The sequence below is a fragment of the Eptesicus fuscus genome, chromosome 23 (genome assembly GCF_027574615.1).
Source record: "Eptesicus fuscus isolate TK198812 chromosome 23, DD_ASM_mEF_20220401, whole genome shotgun sequence".
Lineage (NCBI taxonomy): Eukaryota > Metazoa > Chordata > Mammalia > Chiroptera > Vespertilionidae > Eptesicus > Eptesicus fuscus.
This window is the reverse complement of record NC_072495.1, coordinates 3,753,559-3,777,439: the sequence shown is the minus strand read 5'-3', so window position 1 is coordinate 3,777,439 and position 23,881 is coordinate 3,753,559. Positions and strand designations below refer to the sequence as shown.

The following is a 23,881-nucleotide window of genomic DNA, read 5'->3' as shown; positions in this document are numbered from 1 at the left end:
ATCATGGGTTGATCCAGGTCAACCATCAACATCGACTGCAAGACCAAATTGCTTTGGAAAGAAGACAGTGCTCTGCGTTTGGTGGGATCAGGAAGGTGTGGTTGTATTATGAGCTTCTAAAACCGGGTGAAACCATTAATACTGATCGCTACCGGCAACAAATAATCAATTTGAACCACGCTTTGATTGTGAAACAACCAGAATGTTCCAGAAGACACGGCAAAGTAATTTTGCTTCATGATGACGCACCATCACACACTTCAAAACCAGTTAAAGACACATTAAAAGATCTTTCCTGGGAAGTATTAACCCATCCGCTGTATTCACCAGACCTTGCTCCTTCAGATTACCACTTGTCTCGATCGATGGCACACGCACTTTCTGAGCAGCACTTCAAAACGTACGAAGAAGTGGAAAATTGGGTCTCTGAATGGTTTGCTCAAAACAAGAAAAGTTCTATTGGGATGGTATCCACAAATTACCTGGAAGATGGGGGAAATGTGTAGCTAGCGATGGACATTACTTTGACTAAAGCACTTTAGATGTTTCTCTTAAAATTATCTTTTTTTATTTATTACAAAATCCGCATTATTAATGGTACACCTGGTACATACAATAAAAAAAAAAAAAACCTGCTCCATGGTGAAAGCCTGGGGCAGGGGTGGAGGCGAGCTAGAAGAGGTTAGTGGGGGAAAGAGGGGGACATATGTAATACTTTCAACCATAAAGATAAAAAAAAAAACCACTCCAGTGGAGATATAGGACATATTTATCCCTCCCCATTTCCCCTCATGCCTCTCTGCCATCAGTCCTGCTCCGGGCAATTACTGAGCTGCTTCCTGTCACTATTGTTTTGTCTGTTCTAGAACTTCATAGAAATGACACCATACAGAATGTTCTATTTTGTGACTGGCTGCTTTTGTTGAACAAAAATGTTTGTAAGGTTCATCTACATTGTTAAATGTATTGGCAATTCTTTCGTTTTCATTGCTGTGATGAAATAGCACAATTCCTTGATGTAATTCTCCCGTTGAGTGACATCTTGGTTGTTTCCAGTGTGGGACTGTTATGAGTAAAGCTGCTATGAACCTCATGTAAAAGCCTGTGTCTGGTTATATGTTTTCATTTACTTCAGGTAAATAGCTAGGAGTGGAATTTCTAAATTATACAGTAAGAATATGTTTAACTTAATAAGACACTGCCAAACTTTTTCAATGTCACTGTACCATTTGACAGTCCCCTGAGGAGTGTGTGCGAGTTCCACTTGCTCCACATCCTCACTAACATTTTGTGATTTTAGCCATTCTAATCTGTGTGCGGGGGTATCTCATGGTGGTTTCAATCTGTACTTCCCTGTCAACTAAAAATATTGAGAGTCTTTTTGTATGCATATTGAACATTTACCTGTCTTCTTTTGGGAAGTATTTGTTCAATTCTCTTTCTTTTAATATTTTTATTGAGTTTATTTATTTCAGACAGGAAGGGAGAGGGAGAGAGAGATAGAAACATCAATGATGAGAGAGAATCGTTGATCGGCTGCCTCCTGCACACCCCACACTGGGATCGAGCCTGCAACCCGGGCATGTGCCCTGACCGGGAACTGAACCCGTGACTTCCATGTTCATAGGTTGACACTCAACCACTGAGCCACGCCGGCCAGGCTGTTAAATTCTTTTGTCTATTTTTAAAAATATATTTTTATTATCTTCCCATGAACTTGTAAGAGTTCTTTACATATTCTGAATACAAGGCCTTTGTCATATATTCACCCATAACATGAATGTTTTCTCTCAGTCTATGGCTTGCAGTTTCATTTTTTAACAGTGTATTTTGAAGAACAGAAGTTTAAACTTTTGATGAAGTTGTATTTGTAAATTGTTTTGATTATCCATGGTTTTTTTTTTTTTGTATCCTAAGAAATCTTTGCCTATGCCTAGGCCACAACGATGTTCTCTTGTTTTCTAGAAGTTTTAGAGTTAGTTTTGTGTATAGTGTGAGGTAGGGGTCACAGTTCATTTTTTCGTCTGTATAGATATGTTCCAGTGCCAGCTCCCTTTCCTCATTGAAGCATACTGGCACCTTGGCAAGAATCAATCGATTGTATGTATGTGATCTATTTTTGGACTTGATTCCGTTTCATTGATCTATGTGTCTATCCTGATGCTAACACCACACTGTTTGGTTCCTGCAGATTTATAATAATTCTTGAAATCAAATAGGCTTTAGTGCTATAACTCCGCTATTTTTCAAAATTGCTTTTACTGTTCTAGTTGTTGTTGTTGTTTTTATTTTATTGCCATATACGTTTTAGAATCTAATTGATCATTTCTACAAAAGAAAATAAAAACCTGGAATTTTCATCAGGATAGTGTTGAATCTATCTATAGATTCACCATGGGGAGGGGGGATGACATTTTATGTTGAGGAAGTTCCCTTCTGTTCTCACACTGCTCAAGTTAGTTTTTCTTTTAAAACCATGACTAGGTAACAACAAAGATTCTTTTAAAAAATCATAAATAGGTGTTAATTTTATTAAGTGTTTTCCCACATCAGTTGACATGACATGACTATGAATTTTAAAAAAAGTGAGGTGAGACTCACATAACATACAATTAACTCATTTTGAAGTGGACAATTCAGCGGTATTGCACGCTCTCACCTCTGTCCTATTCCAGAACATCTGTATCACCCTCAACAGGAAACTCTGCATCCATAAAACAGTTACTTCCATGCCCCCTCTTCATAGTCCCTGGCCACCCTCACTCTGTGTTGTTTCTATGGGTTTGCCTATTCTGCACACTTCATAGGAATAGAATCATACGATATGTGACCTTTTATAGCTGGCTTCTTTCACTTAGCATCACTTTTTTGAGGTTGATCCACACTGTAGCCTGTGCCAATACTTCAGTCCTTTTAATGGCTGTATAACATTCCATTGCGTGGACATACCGCGTTTTTAAGCAGATACCTTCCTAACCACCATTCTGTGCCCTCTCCCCGCGTGCTGGGTGCTGTCTTCGGCTCTACAGATACCGCAGGGAGCAAGGGAGAAGTGCCTGGCCCAAGTGGAGCCTAAGGCTCCTCTGAACGCAGGCGCTTCGGTGGCAATTGTGTGTGTCCCATCGTGGCCCCCAGGGGCCTGTGCCTTCCTGCGAATTTGTCTCCGGAGTGCCAGTGCCTCGCTCAGTGCTCTTAGCTGACCAGATGAGCTTTAACCTGGGAAGTCTTCCTAGAGGAAGCAGCTTTGGAGTGGAGACTTGGAATTTGAGAAGTTGCATGGTTTCCTTCAGCCCACAGTGGTTAATAGCAACAGCCGTGCAGCACCTACTACGTGCCACACACTGTAGTGAGCACACTGTTCCCCAGGGCAGCCAGCTAGTGAGAGGCAGGGGGGGGGGCGTTTGGGTTTGAATGCAGACCCACACCGTTAGCGATGGCCGCCCGCTGTCTTCCCAAGTCTAGTTCCAGTGGCTCTTGCTTCTCCACATTCTGTCCTCCCTGTCTTTCTTCTGGGAACATCTGACCAGGACTAGAGGGTGACAGAACGACGGGCAAAGCCTTGGCTCGGGACACACCAAGTGTTGAGAAGGGCTCTTCAGCTGTCACCCTTCCGGGTCCTTCCAGCCTAGTTGAGACCGGGGCCGCTGGAGACGGCACCTGCCGAACACCCTTCCCTCCTGCAGCCCCTCGCCCCTTCCTTCCTCGGCCCTCCGCGCCTTGGGCTGTGCTGGGATCCGCGGGAAAGGAGCAGGGTTTCGGCTAAATATAAACCAGGCTGTTCCAGTTTCCAAATAGAACAAAGGAGCAGGGTGTTAAGTTGATTTTTATAAATAAAGAGAGAGGGAGTGAGAATATTTTTTCGAGATGTTTAATAAAATCGCCTTGTTAAAGGCAGGAAAATCACGGGCTGTGGTGGGAGGGTACGGAGGAGGAAGGGGAGAGAGAGGGATGCCTCCTCCTGCCTGCTGTGAAGCTTGCGGGCGTCCTTGTCTTTTTCCTGGGACCAGAGAGAGACGGTGGGCAGAGAGGGGCCAAGAGGCAGGGCAGGGCATGGGGGTCCCTGGGGGAGGACAGGAGGGCTCATGAGCATCCTACAGTCTCTGAGTCTGGAGCACTTTCTATCTGCCAGGCCCTGTGCCAGATTTATGCCTCATTTCACCAAATGCCCACAGCAAATGAGGATGGGAATCCAGTCATTGGGTGCTCTGAGGTCCAGGCCCTGCCTACCCTCTGGCCTCATCTCCTCCTTCCCTCCCACCGCTCGCTCCATTCCCTCCACACCAACTCTACTCCAAACTCATTCTCTCTCTCTCTTTAAATCCTCACCCAAGGATATTTTTCTATTGATTTTTAGAGAGTGAAAGAGAGAAGAGAAGACAGAGGGAAATATTGATGTGAGAGAAACACATCCATTGGTTGCCTCCTGCACGAGCCCCGACCAGGGCCTGGGCCGGGGAGGGGCCTGCAACCGAGGTACATGCCCTTGACCGGAATCGAACTCCGGACTGTTCGGTCCCCAGGCCAATGCTCTATCCACGGAGCCACACCAGCTAACTCATTCTCTCCTCAAGGCCTATATGCAGGCTTATCATTCACGTCTCAGAGTCAACGCCCCCTTCTCCCCACCACTGTTTCTAAAAGAGAACTCACCCCATCCCGCCCCTCCCCAGTGACGATCACGCCCCTCGCTTCATCTTCTTCGTGAACACTCCACTTCTGAATGATGTGCTTGCCTCGGGTGCCTCTCCTCTCCCTCCTCCAGAATGAAAGCCCACGAAGGCAGAGGTTTGTCTCGCCTCCACTGCAATAGCGCCAGGAGCTATGCCAGAGCCCGGCGCAGGGCAGACATTGCTAAATAGGCATCCTCCATGAGGTCCAAAAGGTTGGCGACCGCTGCTCCAAACGAATGGGGAAGCCAGTGGGGCTCAGCGAACTGCAGTGACGTGCCCGAGGCCACACAGCCGGTGATGAGCCAGGAGGGAGCCCGATTTGTCTGGCCCCCAAACACATGCCCCGGCACGGTGGAGGAGGGGACTTCCGGGGGTCTCTCTGGAACCTGGGGTTTCCGGGGGATGACCAGACACGACCCTGGAGGACCAATGGGGGTCAAGGAAGCCAAACTGTCACCATCACCTTCATCCTTAAACCATGTGTGTGCTGGATAAAACTGACTGAACAGCCTTTTTGGGGAGCCATTAGGGAGTGAGCGTTTTACTCAGTGTCACCCGGAGAGTAAAGGAGGCTTTGGGGAGGTGACAAAGGGTTTTTCACTTTAGGAGCTGGAGGGGATGGCTATAGGGACCTTGTGCCCCCCCTGCCTGGCCCCCTTTTTCCTCCCCCCCGCCATTCCATCTCTACTTTTTCCCGTCCACTCACGTGGCATGTCGATGTGGGGTGAGCGAGGAGCCGTGGCCGGCCATGCGCCAGGGCCCCAGGGGATGTGGTCCGCCTTCCTGTGGCCATGAGGGTCTGCCTCCCCAGGCAGTGTATGGCCTTGACAAGTCACCTGGTCTCTTCAAGTCTCTGTTTCTTCCTGCAAAAGATGGAGACAGCCCTGGCCAGTTTGGCTCGGTGGATAGAGTGTCAGCCTCTGGACTGAAGGGTCCCAGGTTTGATTCTGGTCAAGGGCACATGACCAGGTTGGGGCTCGATCCCCAGTAGGGGGCGTGCAGGAGGCAGCTGATCAATGATTCTCATCATTGATGTTTCTATCTCTCTCTCTCCCTCTCCCTTCCTCTCTGAAACCAATAAAAATATTAAAAAATAAAAGGAGATAGTGAAATTTGCTCTGAAGATCAGAGGTACTGCATTATGTCAGGAACCCATACTTCAAGCACATGGTAGATACTCCGTAGAATACATGAGCACTGTCATTTTCGTATTTATATTACGCTTCTCTGGATTGTAATCTAATTGAGCACAGGGACTGTCACTCTGTTAATTGAACAGTTAACAGGCTCTGGGCTAAGCACTCTATGTGGGGTATCTCATGACTCCCCGTACTAATTCTACACAAAGTAGGTGCTGTTATTACTGTCACCCCATTATCATGAATGAGGAAAATGGGGCTCCCAGGAGTGAAGTGACTTGTCTGAGGTCACCCAACCGGAAAGTAACAAAGCTGGACTGAGATCCAGGTAGGCCCACATGCAGATCTTGGGCTTTTAAATATCACACAATCCTGCCTCTCAGACCTAATGAGCCAAGGGCTTTCTGTGCTCTGGGAGGTAGACCTGGGATAAGGAGAAAGTGACAGGGCCAGAGAGGGTCCTGGTGAGAAGCAGAGGCCCAGCCTCCATCAGGAAGTCAGCAAGAGCCCGGCCAGTGTGGCTCAGTGGTTGAGAGTTGACCTATGAACCAAGAGGTCACATGCTCTGACTACAGGCTCCATCTCCAGTAGGGGGCGTGCAGGGGGCAGCTGGTCAATGATTCTCTCTCACCATTGATGTTTCTATCGCTCCCTCTCCCTGCCTCTCTGAAATCAATAAAAATATGTTTAAAAAAAATAAAAAGAGATCATCAAGGGAGTCCGGGGCAGAGTGGTGTGTGGGGGAGTGAAGCCGCAGTTTGGGGGCCTGCGGCTCGGAGCCTCTGACTCATTCAGAGGGAGCAGCTCGGTTCCCAGCCACAGGAGATGCTATTTATAACCTGCAGGTTCTTGCAGCCTCTGAGCAAGAAGCCTGCCCACACCTGGGCCCTTCTGCCTGGGCAGGCGATGGGGAAGGCCGTGACTGAGCTCCCTTCACCTTGCTCTGGCCTCGCCAGTCAGCACCAACCCACTGCCCGGGGGCTCCCTGTGGAGGTCCAGCTCGTCAGCAGGGCCTTGCACCTGCGAGGCGTGAATGAGTGAGTGAATGAATGAATGAATGAATGGCAGTAGCTTCCGGCTTTTTAATTAGGTCAGATCATGTCATTTCTTGGCCTCAAACTCTCCAGTGACCCCCCATCTCATTGCAAGTAAAAGTGAAGGTCCTTACGGTGGCTACAAAGCTCGTGCAGGCCCTCTGCCCTGCTTGTTCACCTCAGTGGCCTCCTTGTTGCTGCTGGGAACTTCCAGGTATGTTCCTGCCTTAGGCCCTTCCCACCTCCGGGGATACTCTTTCCACCCCGACACTGGCATGTCTTCCTCCCTCATCTCCTTCCAGTCTTTGCTTAAATGCCAACTTGTCAGGAGGCCTTCCCTGGCCATTCTAGTTAGACTCATGCATTATACTCCTTAGACCCTTTCCATCTCCTTGCCATCGTCTAACATAGTACATATAACAGTAGTCCCCCTTTATCTAGAGGGGATACATCCCAAGACCCCCCTGTGGATGGCTAAAACCACAAATAGTACCAAACCCTCAGCACCATGTTTTTCCTACACACAGTGAACGATGATGAAGCCCACGGCTTCTCTTCGGCCTGTCTAAACGGTCAGCATCACTGCTCTCGTGCTTTGGGGCCCTTATTAGTAAGATAAGCGTTACCTGAACACAAGCATCGCGGTACCACAACAGTCTGCCTGATCGCCGAGACGGCTACTCAGTGGCCAGTGGGTGGGGGACAGCCAGAGCATGGGCACCCTGGACAAAGGATGGCTCACGTCCTGGTGGGTCAGAGCGGGCAGCGCGAGATCATCACACGGCTCAGAACAGCGAGCCACTGAAAACATAGGAGTTGTTTCTGGAATTTTCCATTTAATATTCTCAGACCCCAGTTGGCCACAGGAAACTGAAGCCGTGGAAAGCAATCCGTGGGTCAAGGGAGACTACGGTAATGGCTGATGTCAGCTCCGGGAGGACAGAACTCTGTTTCCATCTCTGCTGTATTCCTGGCACCTAGGACAGTGCCTGGCACACAGATGGCGCTCAGTGGGCACACGGGGCTGCGTGAACTCACCGGTGCCCACGGACTGGCCACGGGACCTTGGACAGCTACCACCTCTCCGGACCTCAGTCTGTTAGGCCCAGCGGCCTCCCAGTTCAGGCAGCCCTGGGCTCTCTCCCTTCAGCCTAACTTTCAGGATTTTTTCCACAACATTTGCTAAAGGGGGAGCTGGCCAAGGCCTGGCTTGACATGTCTCTGCCAGATTCAGCTTCTCTGTGAGTGTTCAAGCCTGTGAGCAGCTATGTTCCGCCACCCTTGCATCCATGTTCGGGGCTCTGAGCAGATGCATTTGTGTGAACGAGCCTCTGCATGTGTTTGGGAACCTGGCTGAGATGGGACATTCAGCAAAACGTGAGCCCGGGTTCTGTTTCTGCCTTCCTGCTTCTCTCTGTTTGCAACGGAGCAGGAAGTAGACATCTCCAAGGGCACGGCAGACCCCCCTCTACTTGACGGAAACACCCACTGCTCCGGAGGCGCAAAGGGAGAGCCTGCTGGCTGTGAGTCCTCGCACCTGCAACAGGTGCTTCCCCTCCACGGGAGCCAGCTGTGAGAAAGCCGGCGGCGCTGCCTGCCTTTCAATGAGGGAAGCCCACGGGGGACCGGCAGGCTTTCATGGGGATGCCAGGGCCATTTTTAGATCTCATCTGTTCTTCGTGGGAAATAGGTCCAAACTTGGGCAGGTTTTATAGCAATCCCCGGCATGTCCTCTATCACCTCCTTCGGGTCTTTGCTCAAATGCAAACTTCCTTTTAAAAAATACATATTTTTATTGATTTCAGAGAGGAAGGGAGAAGGAGGGAGACATAGAAACAACACTGATGAGAGAGAATCATTGATGGGCTGCCTCCTGCACGCCCCACACTGGGGTTCGAACCCGAAACCCGGGCATGTACCCTGACTGGGAATCAAACCGTGACCTCCTGGTTCATAGGTCGACACCCACTGAGCCACATCAGCCGGCTCAAATGCAAACTTCTCAGTGAGGCATTCCCTGACCATTTTACTTAAACTTACGCCCATATAATACGCTCCTTATTTCCTTCCCCTGCTTAATTTTCTCCATGACACCACCATCTAACATATTACATATGTTATTAATGGGTTTTTGGAATTTTTAGCATGTTCACACACTGTCTCACTTAATTACATGATCTCTTCTGTTTTGGCCTATCCCGGCCTACCTAGCATAGTCCTGGCATCTGGTAGGCATCACCACAGTTTTGTTAGGAGAGTTAATTTTCATAAGAAATGGGCAGCAGGCAATACTGTCATTCTATAGATGATGAAATTGAGGCTCAGTGGGGACATGACTTAAACATCGAGGACATGAACCTGGGCAGGCAGATGGCTTGGAGCTACTGGGGAAGGAGAGAGGGGACTTCCTTCCAGTGGCAACTGCATTTGGGGAAACAAACTTTTGAAAGATGAGCATGGTCCTGATAGAGCTTGGGCATTTGGGAGCCAGAGAAACTTGGGTTCAAACCCCAGGACTATCATTACCTGTACCTTTGTGTGTTTTTGTTGTTTGTTGTTGTTTTTTAAAATATATTTTTACTGATTTCAGAGAGGAAGGGAGTGGGAGAGAGAGAGAGAGAAACATCAATGATAACAGAGAATCATTGATTGGCTGCCTCCTGCATGCTCCACACTGGGGATCAAGCTCACAACCTGGGCATGTGCCCTAACCTGGGATTGAACCTTGACCTAGGTCTACGCTCAACCACTGAGCCATGGGGGCGGGGGGAGGGAGGCTGTACCTTTAGACAAGTCCTAAAAACCACAGGAGCCTCAGTTTTCCCATCTGTAAAATGGGCACATCAATTCCTACTGCACTAAGCCTTTGAGAGTATTCTGTGAGATAATTCATTCCAATGACTGGCCCTAGGCGGTGCTCAATATATCCCAAGCCAGCCCGTGACCTCCTGAATCCTTCTCCTACCCCCATACCACCTCCTGCCCTCAAACTGCCCAGGCTGAAATGCGCAGCCGCAAGAGCCAGGCTGCAGTGGGGAGATCACGTGATAAATAACCCTCTGCGCACGCGCAGCCTCTGCAAGTCACGTGGCCGGTGCCACAGCCCGCAGGTGCGAGGCTGGAGGGCCGTCTGGCTCGCTGTGTGACCCGTGGGCCCGTCACCGAGGCGGGAGCTCCGCTCTCCGGAGCCCGTATGTGTACGCCTGAGGTGGAGAGAGGATGCGAAGCCTTCTAGAATCCCCACCAAGGTTCCTTCGGCCTTTCCGCTTCTGGGGGAGGCTTGGCTGGGTCCCGGAAGCGAAGGAACCCCGACCAAGGAAACGGTAAACATGGCCGCCATCGGGCAGGACAGCCTCCTGGGCCGCCCTTGCCATTTGTTCAGACAGGTGTTGGGGAGGGGGGCACAGGCCCAGCTGGAGAAGCAGCCTTCCCTGGAGGTGTAAAGAGCGAGAACTGGGGGGCTGAGGCTGAGGCTGAGTCCTCGGGAAAGGGGGGAAAGGGGGGAAAGGGGGCGCTTGCGGGGGATCTGGGAACAGCGGGCGCAGAGTGGGGAGAGGCCTGGATGTGGAGGGAACTCGGGCGGAACGGAGGCCGCGTGAAGCATCTTGGACTTGAGCCTAAGAGCAGTGGGAAGCCCTTGAAGCTGGGGAATAATGTGGTTTATATAAATATATTCTTATTGATTTCAGAGAGGAGAGAGAGGGAGAGAGAGAGAGAAAACATCAATGATGAGAGAGAACCATTGCTGGGCTGCCTCCTGCACACCCCCCACTGGGGACCGAGCCCGCAACCCCAGTACCCGGGATGGAACCCTGAGCTCCTGCTTCATAGGTCAACGCTCAACCACAGAGCCAAGCCGACCCGGCTAATGTGATCTTTACAGTCCTGTAAGGAATAATATTTTTGCCTGGCTTTCTCGTCAAAAAAAAAAAAAAAAAGGATTTGAATTCCACACCTGTCTTACTAATTTTTATTTTTTAATTTTTTCATGAGTAGAAACTAAGGGAATGGTAGAATATGTAGTTACTCCAGGATTAAATGTGCTAACAGATGCAAATTGCCTAGGCTTCTATATGGGGTCTATAAATAGTAGTTCCCTTATCTTTCCTCTAAATTCTGTAATTTCTGCTATTCCAGGAGCACCGGAGGAGACTAATCTTCCCTAAAGAGTGAAGATACATTTCGTTTGAAGTGCACTGGATGGATGGAAACTCTGGATTGGTTCAAAGATCAAATGGTGATTATTTTACATAATTATTCAAGTAGTAAGGTACCTACGATTATATAACATATTTGATATATAGACATATGATTTGTATTCATCTTTTGTTGTTGTTGTTAAACCTCACCTGAGGATATTTTTTCCATTGATTTTTAGAGAAAGTGGAAGGGAGGGGGAGAGAGAAAGAGAGAGAGACATAGATGTGAGAGAGAGACATCGTTAGGTTGCTTCCCACATGCATCCTGACCGTAGTCAGGGACCAAACCTGCAACAGGGGTATGTGTCTTTGACCAGAATCGAACCTCAGACCCTCCAGTCGGAGGGCCGGCACTCTAGGGCTGTATTCAACTTTTTTTTTTTTTTTTTTTAATTTCTTTATTGATTAAGGTGTCACATATTTGTCCTCATCCCCCCATTCCCATCCCACCCCTCTCCCCACGCATGCCCCAATCCCCTGTTGAACTTAACCGTTGGATAGGCTTATATGCATGCATACAGGTCCTTTGGTTGAACTCTCCCCCTCCCCACACCCTCCCCTTACCCTCCCCTATCCTCCCTCTGAGGCCCAATAGTCCGATCGATGCCTCCTTGCTTCTGGTTCTGTTCTTGTTCCTCAGTCTATGTTGTTCATCATTTCCCCTAGATGAGCGAGATCATATGTCACTAGATATATACTAATAAGAACTGAATGTGAGACGAGCAATAATAGTTATGCTGACAGGCAAATGAATCAATCTGTAGCGAGCTTCCCCCTGGACCAACAGTTCTTTTGAGACCCAATTTCACTGTCCAGTAGTTCCTTATGTGTACATGTCAGCACTGACCCCTCAGCTCTGGATGGTGGACAAATGGTGGTAATGGAGGTCCGACTCCCTCTGGTTTGGTCTCGGCCGAACCCAGGGGCACGGCGTCACCCGGACTAAGGGGCACGTGGCCTCACCCATACCCAAGAGGCGCGTGGTCTCACCCGGGCCTGGGACCCAGCCTCACCCGGATGGATCCAGGGGCGCACGGCCTCACCCGGACCCAGGATCCGGCTTCACCCGTACCCAGGGACGCTTGGCCTCTCCCAGACCCAGGGGCACGTGGCCTCACCCGGGCCTAGGTGCACGAGGCCTCACCCGGATCCAGGGACACATGGTCTCACCCGGACCCAGGGACGCTTGGCCTCTCCCAGACCCAGGGCCACTTGGGCTCACCCGGGCCTAGGTGCACGAGGCCTCATCCGGATCCAGGGACACATGGTCGCACCCGGACCCAGGGACGCTTGGCCTCTCCCAGACCCAGGGCCACTTGGGCTCACCCGGGCCTAGGTGCACGAGGCCTCACCCGGATCCAGGGACACATGGTCTCACCCGGACCCAGGGACGCTTGGCCTCTCCCAGACCCAGGGGCACGTGGCCTCACCCGGGCCTAGGTGCACGAGGCCTCATCCGGCTCCAGGGACACATGGTCGCACCCGGACCCAGGGACGCTTGGCCTCTCCCCGACCCAGGGCCACTTGGGCTCACCCGGGTCTAGGTGCACGCGGCCTCACCCGGGTCCAGGGACACATGGTCTCACCCGGACCCAGGGACGCTTGGCCTTTCAGACCCCGGGGCACGTGACCTCACCCATGCCTAGGTGCACGAGGTCTCACCCGGATCCAGGGACACACGGTCTCACCCGGACCCAGGGACGCTTGGCCTCCCCCAGACCCAGGGGCACGCGGCCCCACCCGGGCCTAGGTGCACGAGGCCCCACCCGGATCCAGGGACACATGGTCTCGCCCGGACCTAGGGGTGCGTGGCCTCTCTCAGACCCAGGGGCACGTGGCCTCACCTGGACCTAGGTGCACGAAGCCACCCAGACCCAGGGGCGCGTTACCTCTCTCAGACCCCTGGTCGCGTGGTCTCACCCGGATCCAGGGGCTCACGGCCTCACCCGTACTCAGGACCCAGCCTTACCCGGATCCAGGGGCCCACGGCCTCACCCGGACCCAGGGTTCAGATTCGCCCGGACCCAGGGGCACATGGCCTCACCCGAACCCGGAATCCAGCTTCACCTGGACCCAGGGGCGTGTGGCCTCACCCAAACCCAGGGGCGTGAGGCCCCACCTAGACCCAGAGGCGTGTGACCACATCTGAACCCAGAGGCTCGCAGGCTCGCCTGGACTCGGGTCTCAGCGGGGTTTCGTCTTCTTGATCCCAATTCCTGTTGGTCAATTCCCTCTCAGCAATTCCTTCGGTCATTTTCTCAGAGCTCCAGGGCGGCTGCCGCAGAACTCGTTGGGCGGCGGGCTCGGCAAGGCTCCGGTGTGCCCGGTGCCCGGCGGTGGGCTGGTCCGGTGTCGCTGCGTCGGCCCTTGGGTCTGCAACGGTGGCCAGTCGCTGAGCGTGCGCACCTGGCCACTTCGGGGCATTGAGATTCTTGAAGGACTCGGAGGTCAGCAAGCACGGAGTCTCCCACCCCATGTCTCCCAGGGGCTCGTCTGTCCGTGCTCGGCAGCGAGTGGAGCCGTCCCCTCAGCCGGAGACCGCCGGGGGAACTGCGCCGAGCACGTTCCAGGCCACCATTGTGTCGCCTGAGCCATAGTTCTTAAAGTGTGGACTTTGGGTCACCGGCATCAGCATCATCCTGCGTACCCCTCTCTTTTATTCTAGTTGTAGAGCATCTGCTCAGCCAGCCCCCCGGTCTTTCTGGCTGGTGTCTGCTCTGCTCTCCCGTCGTAGTCTCAATATTGTTGTGGTAGGCAAAGATCAGGCTGCCGCCCTATGTCTCCATCTTGGTCCTCCTTTGTACAGTTAAGTCTTGATTGTTGTTGGTGTCACTGGGAGGAATTGTCGTCCAGGCCAATTGGCCGTAAGGACCCTCTTTGTCCATATAGGAAGAGTTGCTGTGCAGGAGACATGTTTGTGGGCCGGGTCTTGATGCAGCAATGCCTTGGCGCTCACTGAGTCTGCCTCTAGAATGCCTCCCTTATGCAAGTGATTGAAATCTGGTGTCATCTCCCACCAACCACTAGATGCCCTCGTTTCTGGGTCTCCAATGCAGTGTGGGTCAGCCACTACCTGAGGCACTCAGCAGGAAAAAGCTTCTGCTCAGCTTGGCTGGGGCGGAGCTACAGGGTGGAGCCTACAACCTTGGCTTCCTGTCAGCCCCGCCCTATGAGGCTCCTGTGTCTGTGTTCCTCTGTATTCCTTGCAAACACCTCTGAGAGAAACGCGCCCTGGAATTTCGCCCACTGCCAAACAGTCCAGTCCCTCCCCTAATGAATCTGGACTCCCAGATTCTCGCCTGGAACTGGGTTTCAGTGCAGTTGGAACTGGGTCTCAGCGCAGTCTGGCGTCCCTGTCTCCTTCCCAGCAGGGCCACCCAGTGGCGCAGGCAAAAGTCCGTCCTCTGCGCACCTTCCAGTGCGCGCGTCTGGAGCCGCCGCTTCTCTGTGCCTCCGCCACCACAGCCCAAATTCATTCCCCCAGCGTGCGCCTGGCTTCCCAGGGTTTCGCCCGGAACTGGGGTTCAGTGCAGTTGGAACTGGGGTTCAGCACGGTCCTGAGCTTATGTCTCCTTCCCGCTAGGGCAGTTCAGTGGCGCAGGCAACAGTCCGTCCTTTGCGCCCCTTCCCGTGCGCGCCTCTGGAGCTCTGCCTTCCCCCGCTCCTCTGTGCCTGCGCCCCACAGCCCAGATTCATTCCCCCAGCCTGCGCCTGGCTTCCCAGGGTTTCGCCCGGAACTGGCGCTCAGTGCAGTCGGAGCCGGCGCTTAGCACACTCCGGAGCCTTTATCTCCTTCCTGCCAGTGAACGCCGGCCAGGCCTTCAGCCGCCCCTTCCTCTCCGGCTCCATCCTCCCCGCAGGCGCGCGTGCTCGTGTCTCCGCCAGTTTCTCCATACCTCAGGCTTTTACGGCTCCCCCGATTGTCCCCGTGGCCCTCTCCTTCCCCCCAGCTGTGGGCATTTCAGTCCGCCAGCTCTCCTGTGGTTCTGGACGATGTCCGTTCTGACCTCTAGTTGTGCCTTTGAAATTGTTGTGCCCGGCTGCAGGTTAGGTGTTTCACCTATGCCGCCATCTTGGTTTCTCTGTATTCAACTTTTAAAGAGCACATTCATTGCACAGAACAAGACCAAGGTTCACAAAGTATAAGCCCGTTTCTCTGTTAACCCTCACTGTAAGATCACCTCCTTTTTGGCCACAGAGGAAGCTTTTGAATATTTGTGGGATTGATTTAAATAATGGAATATGTTTTCGGCAAAATCTTAAGCCAGGGGCATCAGTTCTGCATTTCTCTCTTTATAGTTAACATGAATTTTGATGGCATGGAAAAGCTTGTTCTCCGAATTATATTTAGCTCATACAAACTCTACCGCACAATTATGTTGTAAAGAGGATTAGGTTTTATCTTTAAGTTGTTATTATAGCCTTGGGAAAAGGTGAACATTAAGAATAACTATAAAGTAGTAGCATATTGTATTATTAATTTTGCTGCTTTTTTGTAAACTGCAGTGCAGGGCTGAGAACAGACTGACACGTGGTAGGTGTATCAGTCAGGGTTTGCATAAGGAAACAGATGGCACACTCAAGTTGGATCACTAGAGAAAGGTTTATGAAGATTTGGGTAGGGAGAAGGGAAACCAGAAGGATAGTGCAGGACCTGGGGGCTGGTAACAGCCAGGGTCTCCACTACTCCTAGATCTGAAAGTTGAAGGTTGGAGCAAAACAGAACCCAGAGAGAGTTGTGTGTGGAGAGGGCTTCCCTGAAAAGGAGCCGTGACCTTTTATTAAAAGACACAACCAACCTGCGGCGATCTGGCAGGGAGAGACGGGAATGAATAAGTCCTTCCGCCGCATTCTCCTTCTGCCCTCCAATTCTTGGCTGGCCCAATTGGAAGCTAGAGAGCAAAGGAGTGGGTGGGTGTAGTCCAGATGGGTTAGCACCCCAGGGTAAAGAGCAGGATGGAGGAGCAAGCGGAAAAGTCTGGTACAGCAGGCTTCATTTTCATGTCGAATGAAGACTTGACATTTAAATCTTGTTAGTGAGACAATGAAACCTTCAGGAATGGCATTATGGCAGCAGGTTCAGGGTCATCATTGGTTCACTCTTCAGATCTCCTGAACATACTATACAAAGTATGTGCTGGGCACTTTGAGAGAAGCCCAGCAGTGGCAAAAGATTCCCAGAAATGCAATGAATCTCTTTCCCGATGGATGTATTTTTAAAGAACATATCCTCACTCTATCAAAGCACCCCTTTAGTAAATAGGACCCCACTGGTCTCAAAATCAGATGCTTTGCCCCCAAAAGCAGGAGAGTTCAGGTCAGGTCAAACACCCAGGTTCTGAATCTTGTCTATGACTGACAACTGACAGTTATGTTCCTTGCCATGTTGGTACCTTTTAGGTAGTAGTTAAATAGTCATTTTTCAGGCAAGGGGATCAAAATAGGATTTATCAGTGCAGTTCTGGAAATTGGACTCACTTTCTTATGAATGGAGTCGATTGTGGTCTCCCATATTCTGAATCTGTGAGCCCATTCTCTTTAACGAGGGCCTCTCGGAAGAGGGGGAACGAGTCGCCTTAGTGACATGACTCTGACAAGCAAATCAATTCGTTCCATTTGTTTCCTCTTTGGAAACAGCAGTCCCCGCGCGTTACATAATCTAATCTTCATGCCTCGCTAGTTTGTTCCGTCCTCCCGAGGAATCGGCAGATGGTGCCAATGCGGAGACCCGCGCACACGCCTCGCAAGCCTCATGGCAACAGGAGAGTTGCTCACAGTGTCTGCCTCTCTGCTGTGGGGTCCCTTGCTGGCATTTGTTTCCCTGGATCAGTTTGCTCTTTAGCATTCCTCCGGCAACACTGGCTCCTTGCCTTGGGCTCTCAATCAGAATTAATTGGAAATGCTGAATGCAGATAAAAAGAGAACAGAAAGTGAAGTTGAAAGGGCAGAGAATTTTCCAGATCTTTTCTAAAAGCCTTCCTCTGTGAAGAGCTGGGCATCTCTGAGATTTTAGCTCCAGGCCTTCGACTTCCTCATCCAGCCTGGTCCCTCCTGTACATCCTTGTTGCTGGGTTACACACAGGCCAGGGCCAGAGCTGGAAGACTAGAGATCTGTTGATCAGGTCTCTGAATTCCTCTCTCCCACAGTGAGTCACACACCTGCTTACGTATGTCTGATTGTTCCCCAGATAGGGCAGTTGTCTAGAATCCATCTTTAGGTCAGTGATGTCACCCTTGCTAAAGGAAAATTATCTCAGAACTCTGTACAGTGAGGAGCCGTCAGCCAAAACCATAATGTTTAGATGTCCAGGCAAAGACATTGCTTGTATGTCTCATCTAAAATCCCAGAAATGGCCCGGCTGGTGTGGCTCAGTGGTTGGGCATCGATCTATGAACCAGGAGGTCACAGTTCGATTCCCGGTCTGGGCACATGCCCGGGTTGTGGGCTCAATTCCCAGTACAGGACATGCAGGAGGCAGCCAATTGATGATTCCCTCTCATCATTAATTGTTTCTGTCTCTCTCTTCCTCTCAAATCAATAAAAACATATTCTTTAAAAAATAAAAAAGTAAAAACCGCCCTCACTGGTTTGGCTCAGTGGATAGAGCATCGGCCTGCAGACTGAAGGGTACCAGGTTCGATTCCCGTCAAGGGCATGTACCTTGGTTGTGGGCACATCCCCAGTAGGGGGTGTGCAGGAGGCAGCTGATCAATGTTTCTCTCTCATTGATGTTTCTAACTTTCTATCCCTCTCCCTTCCTCTCTGTAAAAAATCAATAAAATATATTAAAAAAGGAAAAACCCAGAAATGGCAACTTCCAAGGAAGCAGAGGCTTCATGGACATTCTGTAGTGGATGTATTTCTACTGATACTTGGAACTGGAAATCAGCTGACATGTTCCAGTGTTGCCTTTCAGTTGTTAAAATATTGAAATATTTTCACATCAGTGGGAAAACAGTTATATCTTTGAGCTCCCAAGTGCCTTCCATCCCTCTGCTAATACTTGTCTGTTGAGAGGGTCTTATTTTAGGTAATTTCATTAATATAATTGTACCTTTCCGGGCAGCAACATGAGCTTCCTTTGCTGAACCCATTTTGTTTCCAACCATGTGGTACCAGGAGGTCTGTTTGGTGTAGGGCCAGGCACAATGCCAAGTGCCACAGATGTAACCGCCCTGCTCACAGACTGCACTGTTGGCTGACTCCGTTTTTTTGATGGAACCCCCAGGCAATTAAAACATGGAACCTTCCTGCTGTGGCAAAAACATGCCTGGTCCTTAAAGGTCACATGTACCTTTATGCTGGCTGGTCACTCAGCATCCAGATTGTACAACAGAAATGATCTGTCTGAAGGAGAAAAACAAACCAAACTAGGTAGAATCTTCTTTCTTTTTTTTTTTTTTTTTTTTTTTTTTTTTTTTTAAATATATTTTATTGATTTTTTACAGAGAGGAAGAGAGAGGGATAGAGAGTTAGAAACATTGATGAGAGAGAAACATCGATCAGCTGCCTCTTGCACAACCCCCACTGGGGATGTGCCCGCAACCAAGGTACATGCCCTTGATCGGAACCGAACCTGGGACCTTTCTGTCCGCAGGCCGACGCTCTATCCACTGAGCCAAACCGGTTTCGGCGGTAGAATCTTCTTTCAATTCCATTTCCCCCCACTGAGTCTAAGCATAGGGGACTAATTTTTATAAAAACAATACTTTTTGCTCCTTTTAATTTGTTACTCAGTCACTAAATATTAGTTGAGCACCTACTATGTTGTTATGTGTCAGTCACCGTGTTAGGTGTTGGGTATCCAGGAGTGAATAAAACAGACCCTGTCTCTGCTTTCGTGGAACGTACAGTCTAGTGGGGGTGACAGATAATAAAGGAGGCTGCTGTGGTCAGAGTGTTATTAGTTCACTGAACATGGGTTGCATTTCAACTCATGGAAACTGCATGGGTGTAATGGTGACTTCCGGTGGGTAGTATACTAATCCTATGTGTCTACATTGCTAGAGTTCAGGGGTGTGGCATCTGTATTAAAGGAGTAATGGAATTGGGGGGTGACCACTTCCTGCCTCCAGTCAAGATCTCAGAGAGGCTGAGAACTGCTCTGGATTAGGAAAAGGGAGGGATATTCTGAATGAGAATGATGGCGATGATATATTCTATTCTAATATTTGGAGACCAGCTATGCTGTTCTGGAAGATGGTAAATTGTGACCAATCAGTTACCTGTAGGCGGCAGAATTTCCTTCATTTATGCCTTTTCTCTCCTTTGTCCTTGAAACCAGGAAACAAATACACAACTTGCTAGCTCAGATGAGGGGTATGAACTGTACCCACAAAACCATGGATAGCTAACAGCCTACATAGGAAATCAGCTTCTGACAACCTTGGCCTCACTGTCAGTTTCTTACCCATGGAATTCAGCCACCCTGTTTTGAAAATTATAATTCATATCTCTAAGACAGTCCAGAGTAGTTGGCTCTATTTGTCAGTATTAATTATTTTTGCTCTATTTGTCCTGCTTGCTTGATTTTTCCTTTTATTGAATTATACACAGTGAGATGTACAGTCTTCAGTGTAGAGTTCAGTTTTTTTTAAAAAAAGTATTTTTATTTATTTCAGAGAGGGAGGGAGAGGGATAGAGAAAAAGAAACATCAATGATGAGAGAGAATCATTGATCAGCTGCCTTCCAACGCACCACACTGGAAATTGAGCCTGCAACCTGCACATGTGCCCTGACTGGGAATCAAACCATGACCTCCTGGTTCATAGGCCAATGCTCAACCACTGAGCCACACTGGCTGGCCTAGAGTTCAGTTTTGACACAGCATATATTATTGTAATCCACATTCCTTTGCATTTTATTTTTAAAATATTGGAATCCTCTTAAATGGTGAACATTTGGGCCCAAAGGCAGATTTCTGGAAAGGAATCCCCTATTCAGTCCACTGACTGTCCCCCCCGCCCCCTCACCCCCCCCCACACACCAAATTATTTTTATCTAGTCTTTTCCTGAATTCCCCAATCACCACAGAGGGCTTAAAGCCTTAAGAACATTTTGTAATCCCAGCTTTCTGAAACCTAACAGAGATTTTGTCATCTGAAAACAAGGGAAAGATTAGTGCAGAATTTGGTTCTGACAACAGCAGAAAGGAACCAGCTAGACCAGAAACGTCACAGAGAATTAATTCAAGCACCACCGTGCAAATGCTCCACAACTTTTTTCAAGATGCTAAACACGATGTACAGTACTACTGGTCAGGAAAGATCGGTTTTTAAAGGAGTTTGCTACAGGGCCGTGACATTATTAAACTGAGATCTGTTCAATGAGAGATCCCTGTACATTTTAGGAATTTTGTCCTTAACCCTGTCTTCTCCTTCTGAATGGATTCTCTTAGAAATGAGACATGAAGACAGCTAAACACTGTTCTCTCTAGACTGATGATGTGGTCCCAGGCCCATCTTCTCCATTTTATTGCCTTGTCTACAGGGATGTCTTTCCAGCATCTGCAAAATAGCGCTTCTTTCACCCAAGGTTATATAGTCAAATAATGACAATTATTTAATAATTACAATTTGTATAACACTTAAAGGCAAGCGAGAGGCTTTATGTGAAAATGCTTTTAAAGCTGTAAAGGTATATACAATCCAAAAACATTATTTAAAAATTGTTTCTACGTGGCAGGACCCTTTGCAGTTACTATATTCCCATTATATCTCACAGAGAGGCAAGCCGTTCGCATTTCCATACCCAAGACTTTCTTTACCTTAATGATGGTATTTCTGAAGATTTCCTGAGTGTGACCCAGCCTCTACATTGTCCTTATCTCCACACCAGACTTAAAATCCATACAAAAGGCTCTGTGTATACTTATTTACTGCCCTGTTCCCAATGCCCACCACATGGTGGGCACTCAGTCAGTTTTGTTAAATGAATGAACCTAATTTCCTAATTGGTTTTGTCTTCAACGTCCTTCTAGTCTACTCCACAATGAGTCAGCATTATCTTCAACAATACAGTTCTGCTCATGTCCTGTATACACTTATAAAGCCTTCAAGGACTCTCTATTGTTTATAGAAAAAAGGATAAACTCCTGAATATCACCTTCAGGATCCTTCACAGTCTGGTTCCAACCATCTTTCTATGCTTGACTTTCATAGCCCCTCCTCCCCAGGCCACTAAATGATTCCCAAACACATTATGCAGTTTCACACTCCCAAGCCTCCACTTAAGCTGTTCCCTCTGCCTGAAGTGACCTTCCTTTTACCTTCCTTATTCATCTGGTGGACTTCCACTTCTTCAAAATGCAGATCAAATGTCACCTTCCTCCACCTTCCCTAAAGGTTCTGCATTGGTGATTCCATGTGACCTAGCATGCCATCCCCATTATATTATGGTGGGTTTTGTTATTTGTTGTTGCTGTTGCAAATTCCTTGAGAGCAGGGACTAAGTCTTACTATAATTCTTTACATATCTCCTGAATCTGGTCAGTTCTTCCCACCCCCTCACTATCATTCTAGTCCCAGCCATCACTCTCACCTGTTCCTGTGACAGCACCTGACTGGCTCCGCATTGCCACACTGCTATCCCGCAGTGGACCTGCTGTGAAGCAGCCAATGATCCTTCCACAGTGTAAACACCATGTGCCACTCCTCTACACACACCTGCTCGGGGCTTCCCTTCCGACTCGGGGTGGGGGCGGTGGGGAGACAAAGCCCTGGGCGCTCTGGCCCTTGCTTTCCTCTCCAGTTTCATCTCTCCCCTCCCTCCCCACTTGCTCAGTCCAGCCTCATTGTCTCTGCTTCTCCTTGAATATGCCGATGTTCCCTCCTCCGAACTGTCTTCTGAACTGCCTCCTCTCTGCCGGGAAAGCTCATCCCCTGATACATGCGTGGCTTGCTCCCTTCTTTCACTGTGGTCTCCGCTCAATGCCCCCTCTTCAGAGAGGCCCTCCCTAATCACAGTCTAAAGTAGCACTCTCCATGAAGCCCTCCTCTCCCACCTGCTTTATTTCTCTTCGCAGCACTACATGCCGCCCATTTGTCACCGTTAATTTTCCGTGCGTTTATCGAGTTGTTTATTTGTTGCTGAGGCTGGAGACTGTTTTGTGCATCACCATGTATGTCCATGGTACCGAGGACGGTGCCTGACAAATAACAGTCACTCAGATATTTATTGAATGACTGGGTAAGTCTTTGCTCCTCGGTATCTAACACAGTGCCTAGTTCTAGAAATATTTGTTAAGTGAATGACCAAATTAACACATTTTATAAATGAAATGGAATCTTGGCACATATCCAGGATCTGTGTGCATATGCCTCATTCATTTGCTCCATGAACATAATCTTGATTTATTTTCTCTAATTTCATAGGTGATGCAAGCAGGGTTTTCACTTTTTCAGGAATCCGTTACTGACAGAGGTCTTGCCCAAGACTATTTAGGGAATTTCAGAAAGATAACCTCTAGTGGCACAGCAGGGATTACAATACCCTCCATCCCATTGCATCTCATCAGCTCCTGAGGGATTCTGATAAGGGACTTTATCTCCTGGGATTTACACGAAATGTACATTTGTTGTTAATCCTGCCCAACACCGATTACTCTGAGGCCGGAACAGGAAAGACACTGATTGACCCCAGACTCTGAGGGGCGGGGGGATCTTTCCAACCTTCACATCCGAGTGGACATGGCAATGAGGCTTCAGGGCGGTGGCACCCCAGCCTGCCTCAGTATTTGTGCGATAGGCACCTGGTAGCTTGGAGATGGCAGTTCAGTCCCTTATAGTGGGTGAGCCAGGGAACAATTTGCTGTACTTCTCTTGTTCACTTTAGCCTCTGGGCAGGTGCTTTCCCCGCCCATCCTGTTTTTCTTTTTAAAATATGTTTTTACTGATTTCAGAGAGGAAGGGAGAGAGAGATAGAAACACCAATGATGAGAATCATTGATCAGCTGCCTCCTGCACGACCCCCACTGGGGATTGAGCCCACAACCCGGGCATGTGTCCTGACAGAATCGAACCCGGGACTCTTCAATCTGCAGGCTGATGCTCTAGCCACTGAGCCATACTGGCTGGGCCCATCCTGTTTTTTAATTCCTTGCATCTGGGTATGTACCAGAAGAGGGCAGCGGAGAGAAGGGTGAGCACTTGACAGGAGGGATGTGGAGCATACTGGCAGTCAGCCCACCTGTCCTCCTGTGGAGGCTGAGTGGTGACCGGACTTCCCTGTTCTCACGCACGGGTGGCATCAGGGCCAGAGGCCAGAACAGGGAGAGCCTGGGAAGTTCACCCCAACCCTTTAACTCTCGTCTCCTGTTACTAAACAAGAGTGGTAGGTGGGTCCTCAGAAGGCGCAGAGGGAAAGGAAGCTGCTTCACTGCCTGGGTGCCCTGTTCTGAGCACTGGGCTCGGCCTTTTATGTGCACGGGGTCATCGGCTGTGACCAAGAAGTTATGATTGTTACCTGCATTTAACAGACGAGGCAAACGAGGTTCAGAGAGCTGATGACACTTGCCAAGTGACCCAGATGGTAAGTGGCAGAGCTGGGATTTGAGATGAAAACCAGGCCTCTGTGACTCCCTGGCTGCCTACCAAGTACCAAGAGCAAACATTTCTCTATCAGAAGGACGTGAAGGAGAGGGGACACAGGAGCTGAGGGGCGACACATGGATCCTACCTGAGGCTTGATCATCACCAGGCCCTGCAAATCCAGGTTAAACACGCCACCTGGCTTCTCCTCTGTTCTGAGAACTGAGAATTCTGTGGCTGATTTACCAGGGTCATCCAGGCCCCGCTCCATGGTCTTGGGACTTGAAGAAGTACCCACAGCGTGGAGCCT

General features: G+C 49.5%; 1 protein-coding gene and 2 long non-coding RNA genes across 5 annotated transcripts in view; 1 reads left to right on the top strand and 2 right to left on the bottom strand.

The window, feature by feature from the left end:
• Nucleotides 1-323: 323 nt before the first annotated feature.
• On the bottom strand, nt 324-23,879 carry LOC114231938 (uncharacterized). Of its 3 annotated transcripts, none has more exons than XR_008555291.1 (3): nt 23,720-23,879; nt 23,507-23,630; nt 324-438 (listed from the first exon to the last, which is right to left on the bottom strand). It is a non-coding gene; the product is annotated as an uncharacterized LOC114231938 (long non-coding RNA). The 3 variants fall into 3 exon arrangements; XR_008555290.1 differs by lacking the exon at nt 324-438 and adding an exon at nt 16,477-16,944; XR_008555289.1 differs by lacking the exon at nt 324-438 and adding an exon at nt 22,816-22,933.
• Nucleotides 3,873-5,530, bottom strand: LOC129148111 (uncharacterized). The gene is made up of 3 exons (XR_008555288.1): nt 5,377-5,530; nt 4,651-5,088; nt 3,873-4,060 (listed from the first exon to the last, which is right to left on the bottom strand). It is a non-coding gene; the product is annotated as an uncharacterized LOC129148111 (long non-coding RNA).
• The window catches only part of CABP1 (calcium binding protein 1), a 35,119-nt gene continuing 21,185 nt past the window's right edge, over nt 9,948-23,881 (top strand). The window contains exons 1-2 of the mRNA XM_028147337.2: nt 9,948-10,166; nt 10,981-11,080. Coding sequence (XP_028003138.1) covers nt 11,048-11,080 — 33 coding nt within the window. The 5' untranslated portion in view covers nt 9,948-10,166; nt 10,981-11,047. The remainder of the gene's footprint in view (nt 10,167-10,980; nt 11,081-23,881) is intronic.